We start from the raw sequence: 15,828 nt of genomic DNA, 5'->3' as shown, positions 1-15,828 counted from the left end.
TCTATACTATAAATTACTTTATTACTTACCTATAGTTAGTAATATTGGGATCAATCCTTCAGGCTAAATCTGGGGACAATCATGGTTGGAACTTTCCAGTTTGTTGTTTGATTTCTCCGCTAACCTTCATCCAAAGTCATATGCAAAACAATCCATTCTCCAGATCATCTTCATAAGAGACAACCTGTGAGGCAGGTTGGGCCTGGAGAATGAGGGGACAAAAATCTATATGTTAAGCATAAATTTGTGAAAACAAATAAATCCATTAAAATGGGATTTAAAAATGAAAGACCCAAAAAGGACAAGTCCAAAACATTAAGTAACATTTATGAACAAAGTTACATGTTCTGTTGGAAAGGATGCACCACACGCTTCTATCTTCATGGTGGAAATTTTTTTTCCTGTGTGAGATGGGTTGAAGTGAAGAGCCTAATCACCAGTCTTCCAATCTGGGGACAGCAGCAAAATGATAAAGGGAAGACCAATTGTCTTCTAGTAGTCAGAATGATAAAATGTCCAAATATTCAATGCTTCTGGAGTTGCATCATGAACAACTCCTCCAAAATACAGGTTTTTCCTTCCAATTACACTCTCCAAAATAGTTTTTTCCTCCTCATTTTAAAATTAGTCTGAAATTACTTATATTTCCTTGCTGTGCTGCTAGTTGTAAAAAAGCAATGATAAAACTCTGAAAAGTGAAAAACAGTTATATTCACTTGTACTAATGAGGAGAAAGTGAACGTCAATTAAAGCTGAAGCTATAGCTTTAAGAAGCAGCTGTAGAAGCTAAGCAAGCTGACTTTATTATGGGTCTAGAACATGAAGCTGTGATATGAATGTTAATAAGGAGACAATTAAAGCACTTGCTGAGTGTTCAGCTAGAGGAGACACTTAATTAGTGATAGGACCTCAAGCTGTAAAACCCGGAGATGCCTGTCAATTCCAAATATGCTGGCAAATTAAAACTTTTAAGAAAAGTCACTGAAGACATTCAAAATGACCAGGTTGAGGGGGGAATATCAGTTGTGTCCTCCTCTTTAATGCAATGAGTTGCAGCCCTGATTCTGTTTTAGGAGAAATTGGTGGTGGAAAGATGTTAGTCAAGTGAGGGAATTTCTCTGGACCGAAAAATGAGAAGATGTGCACCCTTGAGCTAACATCAACAGATCTGTTTCTTTTAAGGGAATATATTTATAGATTTGACTATTGGAACTTTAAAACTTTTAGATGGCTTTGAAACTTAAAATAGAAGAGGTGTCAACAATCAGTCCTACCACCCAACACCAAAAAGAATTGTCAGAGGTGAACAGGGAGAGTTGTTAATATTCAGGAGCCTTTACTAAACCTGGTGCCCTTGTGTTTTGGCATTGCAGCTCCCAGCATGGCGGAACATTTTAAGAGTTGTACCCCTAACATACTTTGAGCGCATAAAGTTGAGTTAATCCAATGTATTATCCCAAAGGTGCTTTTTCAAAAGGCAGCTGGGCTTCCTTTATTTTTGCTTGAAGATGTTTTGCTTCTCATCCAAGAAGCTTCTTCAATTCTGGCTGAATGAATTTATATTCATTGCAGTCATCTGGTTGTTATCACTCTTTCTGAGAGTCATAGAGGCCACTTGGCAGTTTATCTGTGTCCTCAGGATCACCTGAATAGTGCAAATGGGTGTGGAACCTTCTTGCAACTCTGAAAGGACTATGTTGTAAACAGGAGATAGGTGGTGTCCTATCGCTTCCTTTCTGTTGAGAGAGGGCTGTTCAATCTTAATATCAATGGCCTCTTTGACCCGTGTTTCAAACCAGCAGTCCTCTCTGTCCAGAATGTGGACTTTGCTCTCTTCAGAAGAGTAGCCTTTGTATTTCAAATGCAGATGGGCTGCTGAATCATGTCCAGATGAGTTTGTTCTTCTATGTTATGCCGTGCGTTTGTGAAGTGTTATTTTGTTTCTCCAATGTACAGATATGTACATGTCTCATTGCATTGTACTGGTTCCATACTCATTTGCTGAAGTTCTTGGATGAGAAGCAAAAATGTCTTCAAGGAAAAACAAAGTCCAGTTGCCTTTTGAAAAAGCACTTTTGGCACAACCATGATCTGGATGACTGAGAATCTCCATTGATAATATCCAACTAATTTCCCTAGAAATATTAAAGTACTTGTTCCATTCTTTTCCCTTCAATCATCATTTCAAAAAGATGAACTTCTAAACAATATGACATGAAATCATTCACACCCATAGTTAACTCAAAAAGACCAGCAGAGATTACTGAGGTAAATGGGCATATATACTTGAAGATGTCTTGTGGTTTTACTGTCTATACAATCCCTTCATTAAGTGTCTGCTTGGTGAGCGATTAGGGTGTTGGTCCAGCACTTGGGAGACTCTCAGCCATGGCAACTCACAAGCTGAGCCAGCTAGTCACAGCCTCAATTCAAAATTCCTCACTGGGTTGTTTTCATGGAGGAAAATTGGAAGAGACAATGCTATGTCTGCTGCCTTGAGCGCATGAAGGAAAGAATGGACATCAATCAGTCAATCTTACAAACAGACAAACAACATGAATATTCAGGACAATAAAGATGGAATAACTTAATAGAGTTGAAAAATGTGCTGATTGTCAGTAAGAATTTACTAATGCCAGGGCTTTTTTTCTCGTAGAACTCCCAGAACAGAGTTTCAGCACCTGTTTTGAATGGAACCTTGTAGAGTAGGCAAGGCGGGTTGTATGACGTGTGTGAGTTCCGGCACCTTTTTTTTTTTTTTTGAAAAAAAGCACTGACTAATGCTAAATATTTCTTTAAAAAATACTTGGATAATCCTAGCTTTCTCATTCAGTATTTTTTTTACCCTGCAAAAAGTTGATTCTTTTCTACATTTTTTTTTCCCAATGAATAAAATACTTGCTGTAAAAATTCATAGCTAAGCAGGGAGATCACCATACTATGCAAGAGATGGCTTCTGAGTTTCATTTTAAAAGTCCATGGACTATATTTTTCCTCATTTTTCTCCTGAGGAATGATCACCCAATAATACAAATTGAAAGGTTATATAACTATTTCTTAGAAAAACATAAACTATAGCAAGTCCTTGATTCACTGGGCACATGAATGTGTGAATATGCAAATATTGTTTAAAGTGAAAAGAAACAGAGACATTGCCTTTGGCTTTCTCCAAGCTAAGTAGCCTTCACTTCCCTTGTTTCTGTATATTTTCTTTAAATTTGCTTCTTGTTATGTTGCAGGTGCTTGTTTGTTTGAATTCTGAAGTCCCAGAGCAGTTTAACTTTATCATTTTCTACGACTTTCTCTATTTTATGATCCCACCCGTTCTTGCTTACAGGCAAATTATATTTCTAGCAGATCTTTCAATGCACCATTGTTGCTACTTTGTCATGCTGCTGCTTATAGTGAGTCTGTGCGATCTTCTTGCAGCTTACCAGGTGGTCCACTGTTTCTCCAGCGTGTTTGCATAGGCGGCACTTACTGTCTGTTGCTGTCTTCTTAATTTTGACTTTATATGCATTTGTTCTTAAGGCTTGGTCTTGTGCAGCCAGAATTAGTTCCTCGGTCTCTTTCTTCAATTTTCCTGCTCTTAGCCATTGCCAGGTTATTATCTGCTTTCCCAGCTATTTTTCTTTAATGTATTGGCCGTGTAGTGCTTTGTCTTCCCATGCCTCTATTCTGTTCTTCATTTGGTCTTTCTTGTAGGCCAGTTTGGTCTCTCTAGTAGTCAGTAAGCCTTCCTGATATACTAATTTCAGTGCATCTTCATCACTGTCCTTCAGATATTCTTCCAAAGCCATTTTTTCTTCTTCAACCATCTGATGTACTTGCAACATTCCATGCCCACCTATTTGCCTTGGTAGATAAAGTCTGTCAATGTCACTGCGTGGATGAAGGGCATGATTCATTGTCATTATTTTTCTGGTCTTCCTATCCATTGCTTTTAGTTCTGCTTGAGTCCAGTCCACTATTCCAGCTGTGTATCTAATGACTGGAATTGCCCAGGTGTTGATTGCGTTTATGGTATTTCCTCCACTGAGTTTGGACTTTAAGATCTTCTTCACTCTCTTGATGTATTCACCTCTAATCTTTTTCTTGACTTCAGTGTGCTTGATGTTGTCAGCTTGAAGGATACCCAAGTATTTGTAGTACTCTTCCTCATCCAGACTCTTAATGTTATTTTCGTGGGGCATCTTGATTCCTTCAGTTTTCACTATTTTTCCTTGTTTGATAGTAAGTGTGGCACATTTGTCCAAGCCAAACTCCATTACAATATCTTGGCTATATATACGGACAGTGTTGAGCAGCGATTCTATTTCAGATGATGTTTTTCCATACAGCTTCAGATCATCCATATAAAGGAGGTGGGATAGTCTGGCAGATGTTTTTGATGTTTGATAGCCATGTCCTGAGTTATTCAGTATTGTTGACAGAGGAAACAGTGCAATAACAAATAGTAATGGTGATAATGAATCTCCTTGAAATATTCCTCTCTTGATGTTAACCTCTCCCAGTCTCTCACCATTGATCTGTAATTGTGTCTTCCATTGTGCCATCGATCTTTGCACAAATTTTCTGATGTTTCTACTGACTCCTGCTATTTCTAGGCACTTGATTATACAGTCATGTGGCAGAGAGTCAAATTCCTTTTTGTAGTCAATCCATGCCACATTCAGGTTGGTCTTCCTTTTCTTGCAGTTTTCCAAGATCATTTTGTCTATTAGGAATTGATCTTTTGTTCCTCTGCTATTGGGGTGGTTTCCTTTCTGCTCCAGTGGAAAGAGATTGTTTTCAACTAGATGCTGTTGTACTGCATCAGCTACCACACCAGTTAGCAATTTGAAAGTTGTTGGTAAGCAGGTAATTGGCTGTAGTTGCCTGGTGTTGCCCCTTTTGGTGGATTTTTCATTATTAGGTAGGTTTCCCCAGTTGTTAGCCACTTTTCAATTTCTCCTCCTTGTAGTATATTGTTGAACTGCTTGGCAGTGAGTGGGTATAGAACAGTTAGATGTTTCAACCAAAATCCATGCAGTTCATCTTCACCTGGTGCTGATCAATTTTTGATCTTCCTTGCTCTTTTTTCTACCATTTTTGTTGTTGTTACTAGTTCTTTCATTTCAACTTCTGTTTTATTTGCATCCACCTCTTTTAACCAAGCCGCATCCTTGTTGTATTTCTTTGGGTTATCCCATATCTGCTTCCAGAACTGCACTGTTTCTTCCTTGTCAGGTATTGACTGATTCATTGCAGTTTCTCCATTGATGGATTGGTAGAAACATTATTATTATTATTATTATTATTAATAATAATAATAATAATAATAATAATAATAATAATAATAATAGATGCTGTGTTATAGTGCAATTGTAGATAATTTGTTTTTGTGAGTTGTTGGCAAAACACCTACCAGGAAAGTCCTCTTTGATATTTGTAGATTTTCTAGCTCTAATCCTGTCTGAAATTTTAATAATCAAAGTTTCACTGGTCATTGTAGTTTCATTGAGTTATTCCAGAAGTGTTCATTCCTTTACTAAGTTTGACTTTTTTAGATCTAAAAGCAGAATGAACATTATTCAGTTTTATTCATCTAGAAATCACCACTGCTATAATGTTATAAGGGACAGGAGTAATATTTAATCTATGCATTTAGTAAGGATATTATGTCTTGTACTAACAACACTGTGATAAATATGGAAGAACAAAGGAAGACATTCCATAATTCATCCATTTTGTCATTCTCCGATTGCTCTACAAGGTGCATATTTCTGCATCAAAAATATTTCTGTGCAACAGGACTGAAAACATGGTACTGCCTACCGTTTGCTGCACATTTGCCCAATGTATTTCAAAATTGCATGTACAGCATATCATCTTTAAAAAGAGCCTACTTTTTGTTTGCAGTAGTCATTAAATAAATGGGGAAATAAATCAATGCAATTTTCTGGTACTATGTAAACAATGCCCAGATCACAACTTTGTTCTGACATTAAACCAGTAGAAAATCTCAACTATGTAGGAGCTAAGAACTGTGCTTGTTGGCTCTACCCATTACAGCCCTCTCATTCCAAACATTTCTGTCTATTCTGCTCTTGGCCTCCCTATGCTGAGATTATCCTACTTAATCCATCTAACCCAGTGGTTCTCAACCTTTCTAATGCCGCGACCCCATAATACAGTTCCCCATGTTGTGGTGATCCCCAACCACTTATACATCAGCGGGTGCCAGGGGCATGGCCAAAGAAAAGGGGGAAAAAATGGCGGACAGCCTTGTTTGGCGACCCCCGTGAAATGGTCGTTCGACCCCAAATAGGGTCCCGACCCACAGGTTGAGAACCACTGATCTAGCCCATCAGTCAAGGTTTTGAATTGCTTAGCCTGTTAACTATCTTCCTATTTTGCTTCTGTTCTTTTTCTTTAGAAGAAGCTCATGTGATCTCCCATAAATTCCTACAAATAAACATAACATAACATAAGTGTGATATAAAAGGGTATGACTATGAATGATTCACGATCTCCTTTGTATTAGCTGCCTTTTTATATATGGGAAAACATCATAAAGTGCCCCCCCAAAAATACTTAGGAGAATGAGGAACCATTTGAGGAACGAGGAACGATATGTTCTGAATTATCTCCTGGCTGGGATTTAAAGGAAGAGATTTGCTTGCTGTCATGTGAAGATTGAAATTATTCTTAGACTGTGTTTGAACTTTATGCACAGATTTGCATATTTGTTTCCCCTCCTGGTATGGAAATATGAAGCCAAATTAGTTCCAAATTGATATTACCTTTCCTAAGTTTTGGGAGGGGAGGCGAAAGCTAATCTCCTTTTTCAGTTTACCACTTGTAAATAATTCTGATTGGTTTTGTTCGGTTTTCTGTTTTTCTGTGTTTAATGTGAAATCTACCTAAATTAGAGTAAGAAGTTACATGACAGAGTTTTAAAGTGCAGTTACCTTTATGTCACTCAGTACCATAATGAAAGTAAAGTAGCAGTGCTAGCTTGATATCAACTTTTTTTTGTAGCCAAAAAAGAAACATTTACCGCAGACAATCAAAGAAAATAGAATTGTTGTGTCCTGAGCCTGCAAAGGCAGGCTTGGTCCGTTGCTATGGTCCTGGGCTGTTGCAAGCTGCCCGGGACCAGACTAAGTAGCGCCAGCCTGCGCGCATGCGCAAGGCACGAAAGCGTGCCATTTTCTCATTGTAACCTTTTTTGCCCGGGAATCCTTATATTAGAGAGAGGCCTGCGAGCCTCTGTGTTGTTGTTGGAGTGAGCAGAAGAAGAATAAAGAACTGTTGGCTACAGAATGCGTGCTCTTCTTTCGCCATTAACTCGAGGACTTAACACTGGCGACAAAGGTGGGATTGCTTGCAAACTTAAAGAAGAAAAGCTGTAAGACTTATCCAAGGAGTCCTTGAGGAAGGGAAGACGGTGTTAAATTCAGCGTCTGGCCTGCCAGTACAGCGTCGCTGGAGGTAAGCTCGGCTGATAGATTCCTTCCCAGACATAGAAGCAAGGATGGCGAAGATAGGGCGTTTGTCCGAATTCGATGTTGCTCACCCAGAGAGATGGGAGTCCTATGTTGCTAGAGTAGAAAATTACTTTAGGGTGAACCAAGTCAGAGAAGATGGCTTGAAGGCTGCAACCCTGTTGTGTGTCGGTGGTCAGGATGCATTTGAAATTGCGGAAAATTTGGCGGCCCCTGCTCCTCTAGAATCTGCAATGTATACAGACTTAAAGAAGCTATTAAAAGAACATTTCCAGCCCAAGATGTCTGTCATTGCATGGAGACATACGTTTGAACAAAGGGAACAGAGGGCAGGTAAATCAGCGAATTTAAAGATTTGGAAGAGAGGCTGAGAGACCGTTTTGTATGTGGTTTAAGGAACAGAGCTTACAACAGAGGCTCTTTGCAAAAGAAGATATTTCATTCCAAGATGCTTTGAGAGAGGTGACGGCTGAGGAGGCAGCAGGTGGGGAGGTCAAGAACATGCGGCCCATCAGGAACAACCCAGAAGCAGTCTCCATGCACCATGAGAGAGTCCAAGGAGGTTCGGATGAAGATCCTGAAGAAGAGGTGGATCGTCTTTACCAGTCCATGGAAAGAAAACAGAAGGAAAGCAAAGAAAAAGCTCCAGCTGCATCCAAATGCTTCTGGTGTGGAGGTCGCCATAAGAGAGCCGACTGCAGGTTCCGTTCCATCATCTGCAGAGTGTGTGGCAGGCAAGGCCACATAGCATTCCTCTGTCTGGGCCTCCAGAAGGTACAACCTCAAGAAGAATTGCATCTGAAAGGTACTAGGGTCCCCAGCCAAAACAGGGTGGGTTTCTGCACGTCGCGCAGAAGTATTTGCAGAACAGACACACACAAACCACTTAAAAAGAAGCTGTCACTTAAGATGAGGTTGCAAGGAGTCCCTTTGGTCATAGAGCTGGACACTGGGTCCGCTCTTTCAATCATTTCCATTCATATATTTAGGAAGATTTGTGGCAGCAGTGGGTTCCAGGCCAAACTTAGGCCATCCAACATAATCTTAACAGATTTTCAAAATTCCAAGGTGTGTGTAAAGGGGGAGGCCATCCTTACAGTGCAGCACAAGGATTTTGAAGGTCCATTGGATGTGTTGGTTGTTGGGGGTCATTGTAACCTTTTTTGCCCAGGAATCCTTATATTAGAGAGAGGCCTGCGAGCCTCTGTGTTGTTGTTGGAGTGAGCAGAAGAAGAATAAAGAACTGTTGGCTACAGAATGCGTGCTCTTCTTTCGCCATTAACTCGAGGATTTAACAAGAATAGCCATATGATTAGAGGTATCTAGGGACAGAATGCAAATTCTCTTTTTTTGTACCCAAAATGACTTGTAAAATAGAAATTATACACTGAGTGAAATGGACAAATAGCCCTAATGTCTCTGGAATTCTGGCACTCTAGCATTATTTCTCTGTACCAGTGCAATTAAGGTGTCTCTTAATTTCCAACATCCATTTCAATGGCACATTCTGGGTCCTTTCAATTAAACAGTGTCATCTTCAGCAGGACTGAAGAGGTGTGCCTCCTCTGTCATGGTGTCTACCCTCTGGAATGAGGTCCCACCCGATATCCAAGTGGTTTCCACCCTAATGGCATTCCAGAAAACCCTAAAGCCCTAGGCTGTTTTCCCAGGCTGAGATAGGGTGTTGGGCCCTCTGTCAGACTGTTTGATGGTGAAGGTGTGGTTAGCTGTATTTGCTACCCATGCTTGCTTTTTCCTTTCTTCTTGCTCCTTTTATAATAATTATATCACTTAATTTTACTAATTTACTTACTAATGTATATTGCCCAGTGTGGGTTCAGAGTCAGGCAATGTCTAATTCGAATCAATTGAATAAAATTAATTAAATTTCCATGTATGAAATCTCGGGGGACTAGATCGAGTTAGTGATGTTGAATTGCAACCCTTCTGTTTTTACCAGTACTCGTAAGTTCATGCTCAGCTTGGTATGGTTTCTAATACCAGAGCTGAACTAAAGTCCTTTCTCATAAACCTAGTGATAGAACTTAGTCCGTGACCCAATAGTAATTTTCAATCTAATTAAAGTTTCTTTCTGTATTTAGAATGCTGTTGACTCTTTGATTTTCTTTCATTATTAAGGCGAAAGGTCCAAACTGGGAGTAGGACCACAGTGTGCAGGTTGGAAGAAGTTAAATCTTCCTGCCACATCTGCTTCATTTCAGAAACCATTTACCCCTTCTGTGCACACTAATTGAAAAGAAAAAGAAAAGAAATTTAGTTGCTGACCTTTCTTCCTTGCCTCATGTCTAGTTGCCCACATGGGAAGCAGAGGCTCTGAAAGGTGGCAAAGTTATCATGGAAAGTTTAAGTGTCTTGAATGCAGACATGCTGGTTCCAATATGGTTCAGAAGTGCCTGCCTTTATATTATTATATTTAAAAATCATCAGTCCAACATCTCAAACAAGTGAAATGCCTTGCATTTGTACTCATTAAAATTCTTACGGAGCATATAAGTAGATTTTTTTCCCTCAATGATCTATCACCAATCTGGCCCTGGACTGTATTACTGTTATCCTTCTCATCTTTCCTATTACCTACTCTTATTGGTATCTTATGACTATTACTTTGATGGTTGTATCTTATGATTTATGATTGTATCTTATCATTTATGATTTATCACTTTGTTGTTTGTATGTATACTGAGAACTGATGCACTGGAGACAAATTCCTTGTGTGTCCAATCAGACTTGGGTAATAAAGAATACTCTGCTCTACTCTACTCTACTCTACTCTACTCTACTCTACTCTACTCTACTCTACTCTACTCTACTCTACTCTACTCTAGCCACTATAATTTTGACACATAAGTGAGCACTAGAGCAAGATTACAAAAACATGACTTCTCTAAGTACTCTCTCTGTGTTGTTCTGTTTTCACTCCTGTGGGCAAACAGACAAATAAAATGGTGCAGAAAATGGAAGTTAAAATTTCATCCATCCCATCTGTAACTGCTGTCAGCCCAATCCTCTTCTTCCTCTTTCTCTTTCTTCTTCTTGGATTGCAGCCAAGATGTCTCCACCCAATGTAATTGGGCTGGTTTTGCTATTTACTGGTAAAGTCAGTCTGAAGGCAACCAGTGCAGAAATTGTCTCAGAGTTTTCCCTTTCAAAGCCTGTGTGCCATATTGGTGCCCAGATGCCATTTTAATGCACTTTACTGCTATAACTTCATGCAAATGACTATTATACATTCTTCGACTGTAGTGGTGTTCTGATCATGACTCCCTCTCCTCCTATACCATAATCCCAGCTCTTGTTAATTAGTTTCCAAAAGAAATCCCTTTAGTCTAATGCTTTACTGTTGCCCTTCCTTGTCAAGCACAGACACTGATGTTGCTCTAATCAGGAATTCATCTTGCTTACTCTCTGCATCCTAACTGCTCCCCGGAGAAGGCTAAAGTGTGCTTACGCATATTGTAAAGATTTATTCAAAATGTCTGCAGCATGGGCAGTAATTTGAAATGTTCAATCTTTGCCCTGTCACTTCAGGCTGGCATGATTCGCACAGACAAGGACGAGTATTTCATTGAACCTCTGCAGAAGGGGAAGCAGGAGGAGGAAGAAGGAAGGACCCATGTGGTATATCGCAGGACAGCTGTCAAGGAAACATTTCACAGAGAACATCCAGACACCCAGCCTAGAGGTAAGGTTACAATGATCCTGAAAAGTGATGGCCGAACACTTTCAGCTAAAAGCATGTGTTCAATAGCACCATAGGTAGAATTGTTCATTCATACCATTGGCTTTACATCCTTGAGGAACAAGATTCCTTCTTTCTGGTTGTTGTGCTTCAACATTTGTTGCTTAAATGAAATAGAAGACCTGAAAGAAATGGGTTTAGGTTAATTAAGCATCCCAGCATTAATTATTGTCCTAAACACTTTTTGGGATTGTTCAGGCAATAAAACAGGCAGCATAGGCCAATTGTGGCAAGTCTGAACCATGGAAAGGAGATCTTTAAAACTGGGGAAGATGCAGATCAATTTATATAAATTAACAAAGAATGCTGGATGAGAATCAATCAGGAACCTCTGTGTGAATAATATAGATATGCATTTATTATGTTAGCACTACTCAGGCATTTAGCTGATCTTGGAAAATTGCAAAAAGTGTATGGAAAGGCCTATGTATGGGCTTCTTGTGTTCCCAGTGGCCCCCTGTGCATCGCCCATTCCCTCCATTTTTGATATGGAAGTCAGAAAGGAAGACACTGTTTATGCATCTAAGTGCAGCAAAAAAATGCAAGTGGCATTTGCTTTCAAACCTGCACACTGAATTTGTCAGGATCAAGAGTTGACCTAAACCAGCATAGGCATCTCCAGATCCTTCTGAATCCCTTGAAGGGTTCCATGTTTAGATTTAATATTTGAACAGAATTGTTGCAAAAGTTTGTGTGGCTGAAACAATCAGCCTAGCTTGAGCACTCCAGATTGATGTGGTCAGACACATTATTCAGTAAATGCTGTTCACACCTTTAGATATTGATTCTGAACTGTTGCATAATCAAGTGCTGATAAATCAAGACTCACATAATATGCTTGAATTGGCCCTTAGGGCTTTGTCCAATTTCAGTATTGATGAATTGTTTCCAGAGCCTTGTAATTATTTAGGACTATAAGTATATGTTTGCTTTCTTCATAATATTACCTTTATTCCTGAATGTGCAAAAGTGTGTGTGTTGGAAAAGCCTTTTATCTGTTCTGTCTTTCCTTGGATTTGAACATTCTAGCATCCTATCTTGCTGTTAAGAGTTGATCAGAGTTAGACTTGCAAAAGTTGTATAATAATAGTTGATTTATTCTCTGTTGTACTTTTTATAGTGCTCTGAGATTTTGAATAAAATAAGCATTGTCATACATGGGAAGGGACAATAGCACAATAGTCATGTTCATGGCATGGCATATTGAAAATACCACTCCCAAATTTGGAACTCCCAATGAATCATTTCAAATGATACATAATGGGAAAGATTGTTTTGGGCTTGATGGATGAAAATATGATAACAAACAGTTTCCTATATTTCCATATTCTAGTAGTAAATTCACAAGAACTGTTACAAAGCAAACGAGTGAGAATCCATTACGCTTTTCCTCCACTGTACAATACAGGCTCACAGGATGTTGGAGGCACTTGGGTTTGCTGAGAAAGTGTCAAAGCACAAGTTACAAAGGGTCAAGCTTGGCTTTATATCAGAGAGAAAATACTGAGGAGGCCAGGGCATTTCCACACCATTTAGCTTGATCTTCCCATCTTCCCGTTCATTTTGGCTGAAAATGAGATGGATGAAGCGGATTATCTAGACCCTTTTCAATCTGGCTTCAGGCCCGGCTTCAGCACAGAAACCGCTTTGGTCGCGCTGATGGATGATCTCTGGCAGGCCCGAGACAGGGGTTATTCCTCTGTCTTGGTGCTACCTGACCTCTCAGCGGCTTTTGATAGCATCGATCATGGTATCCTTTTGCGACGACTTGAACGGGTGGGAGTGGGAGGCACCGTTTTACGGTGGTTCTCCTCCTACCTCTCTGGCCGGTCGCAATCGGTATTGGTGGGAGGGCAGAGGTCAACCCTGAGGCCCCTTGAATGCGGTGTGCCACAGGGGCCGGTCCTCTCCCCCCTCCTATTTAACATTTATATGAAGCCGCTGGGTGAGATCATCAGACAGCACGGGGTGAGGCTTCATCAGTATGCTGATGATACCCAGTTATATATCTCCTCCCCGAGCTCTCTCAGTGAAGCGGCTGATGTGATGGGCCGTTGCCTCGAAGCCGTGAGGGTCTGGATGGGGGTTAACAGACTCAGGCTCAATCCTGACAAGACCGAGTGGCTTTGGATGTTGCCTCCCAAGGATCATGTCGACTGTCCAGTGTTGACTCTTGCGGGGGAAAATATATCCCCTTCGGAGCGGGTTCGCAACTTGGGTGTCCTCCTTGATCCACAGCTGAATTTGGAACATCATTTGATGGCTGTGGCTGGGAGGACCTTTGCACAAGTTCGCTTGTTGCACCAATTGCGACCCTACCTGGACCGGGAAGCTCTCCTTACAGTCACTCATGCCCTTGTCACCTCACGTCTGGACTACTGCAACGCGCTCTACATGGGGCTACCCTTGAAAAGTATTCAGAGACTGCAGTTGGTCCAGAATGCAGCCGTGTGAGTGATAGTGGGTGTTCCTCGATACACCCACGTTACACCTATCCTCCGTGAGCTGCACTGGTTGACTATTGGTCTCCAATTCAAGGTGCTGGTCATTACCTTTAAAGCCCTATATGGCTCAGGGCCAGGCTATTTGCGAGACCGCCTACTACCTCATAGTTCCCTACGTCTGGTTAGATCCCACAGGCTGGGCCTCCTTCAGGTCCCGTCGGCCAAGTAGTGCCATTTGGCTGGGCTGCAGAGGAGGGCTTTCTCTGTGATGGCGCCCACATTTTGGAACCAGCTCCCCCCGGAGATTAGGACCGCTCCCACCCTGTTGGTTTTCCGTAAACTGCTTAAGACCTGGCTTTTCCGGCAGGCCTGGGGTTTATAAAATCTGACCCCTGGATGACTGTTCTTGTACTATTTGTTTTGTTTGTTTTATGTGTTTTTTATTGTTAGCCACTCAGAGTCCTCCAGGAGTGGGGCGGCTTATAAATTTTAAAAATAAAAATAAAATAAAAAATAAAAATAAAGACAGAACAATTTGTGTCTCATGGACTGTCCTGCACACCTGGAACTAGAACCTCACTTATAGTGAAGGGCTTTGTCCCATAAAATAAGATTTGACTACCAGTTTTGTTTTCTTCTAAATGGGGGTAGATGGAGGTAATGTCATCTCATCCTTTACCTAAAGCAACTAAACAAGCTAGATAAACATTGAACAATAAAGGTAGCCTATAGCCCTAGAGCCAATCCTGTCTAGTGTTTTGTTTTCATGAATCAATCAATCAGCTAAGTCAGGGGTTTTCAAACTTGGCCCTTTTATGACTGAGGAATTCTGGGAATTGAAGTCCACGTCCTAAAAGGGCCAAGACCCCTGAGCTAAGTGCTACTATCTGCTGAGGGCAGACTAGGATTGCACATGATAAATAACTGTTCCTGATCTCAATAACTTAACTGTACTTAATTTACAATGTGAGAGGGTGAATTGAAGAATCAAAGCTTTGAGTAAGTGTTGCTGTACAGGGTGATTAGTCCTTTGGTATGTTTTTTTAAATATGTGCTTGCTTTCTAAAGAATTTTTTGGGTGTGACTATCTGATTTAGCTGCTTTGTTATTTATTTATGAAATGTATATAGCTGCCCATCTCATTTGTGTGTACTAGTGTACGAAAATGACTTTGGGAGACAGACAGAAGACTAAACAATGGTCTAATGAATGAAATCTGAGTCTAAAGGAGAGTTGGGGGTAGAGAAAGCATCTCAGAAGGGATCTTTCTTAGTTTTGGGGAGAATAAAAGTAAGGAAGGGGAGAGGTGCTTTCAGACTTGCAAAATTATATTCCTGTAACTTTGTTTGTTCATTTGTTTGTTTGATTGATTTGACTTGATTTGAACTCATAGACTTCTGTTTTCCAGCCTGGTGCTTTAACTACTAGACCAAACTGGCTCTATCTTACAATTAAGGTGGTATTAGTACTCTTCTTGTCTGGACTACCTTGAAGGGTTGACAGAATGTGACTTGGGCAGTGCACACAACTAAAACAAAACCATTCAAAATACAAACAAAAATACAGGAGAGTGCATTCAAAATTGCAAGGATTTCCTTAAATTCAGTAGGTTTGGGGCAATCTCACCTTGAGGGGGGATGATGTTCCACAGGACAGGTTTATGTCAACCATGAGTTTTGCAAAGTTTGTCTCTCTTGGAAAAGTAGTAGGGAGAAGAGAGACATAGCATTAATTGGGGGTCCTATTTATCTATTGCTTTCTAGCTCATCCCTGCAGCCCTAATGAATGCATATGAATCCACATTGCTGCTGATGAAAAGATACTTATCCTTGAATGCAGTAGGATTTGAAAGTGAGCAGAGGTTGGGCATGCATGCTGGCACTGCATTCAGTTAAGTCTAACTATGTTTTTAGATGAGAGATCTAAAGCATAATAAATTATATGATAACACACTTCTTTGGATGTTACAAAGGCCCTGCTTTTACAGGATTCTAGATTTCATGGGTTGCGAGCGTAGATTATTTAGACTTTCTGCTTAATTCTTGGAGATCAGAGAACAAAAGAGGTGAAGTTGCATGGGCAGCTCTCATACCTACCTAGTTTTAGACTGTTACACATTCAAGCAAGCTTCTGA

General features: G+C 40.3%; 1 protein-coding gene across 3 annotated transcripts in view; it reads left to right on the top strand.

Moving 5' to 3' along the window:
* The window catches only part of ADAMTS2 (ADAM metallopeptidase with thrombospondin type 1 motif 2), a 274,775-nt gene that overhangs the window by 95,387 nt on the left and 163,560 nt on the right, over nucleotides 1–15,828 (top strand). For all 3 annotated transcript variants that reach the window (XM_039340802.1, XM_039340803.1, XM_039340801.1), the window contains exon 3: nucleotides 11,040–11,193. In XM_039340802.1, coding sequence (XP_039196736.1) covers nucleotides 11,040–11,193 — 154 coding nt within the window. The remainder of the gene's footprint in view (nucleotides 1–11,039; nucleotides 11,194–15,828) is intronic.

Source organism: Crotalus tigris, unplaced genomic scaffold (genome assembly GCF_016545835.1).
Source record: "Crotalus tigris isolate CLP2741 ecotype Arizona unplaced genomic scaffold, ASM1654583v1 scf7180000017754.2947050, whole genome shotgun sequence".
In the NCBI taxonomy this organism is placed as follows: Eukaryota; Metazoa; Chordata; class Lepidosauria; order Squamata; family Viperidae; genus Crotalus; species Crotalus tigris.
This window is presented reverse-complemented; position numbering and strand designations above follow the sequence as displayed.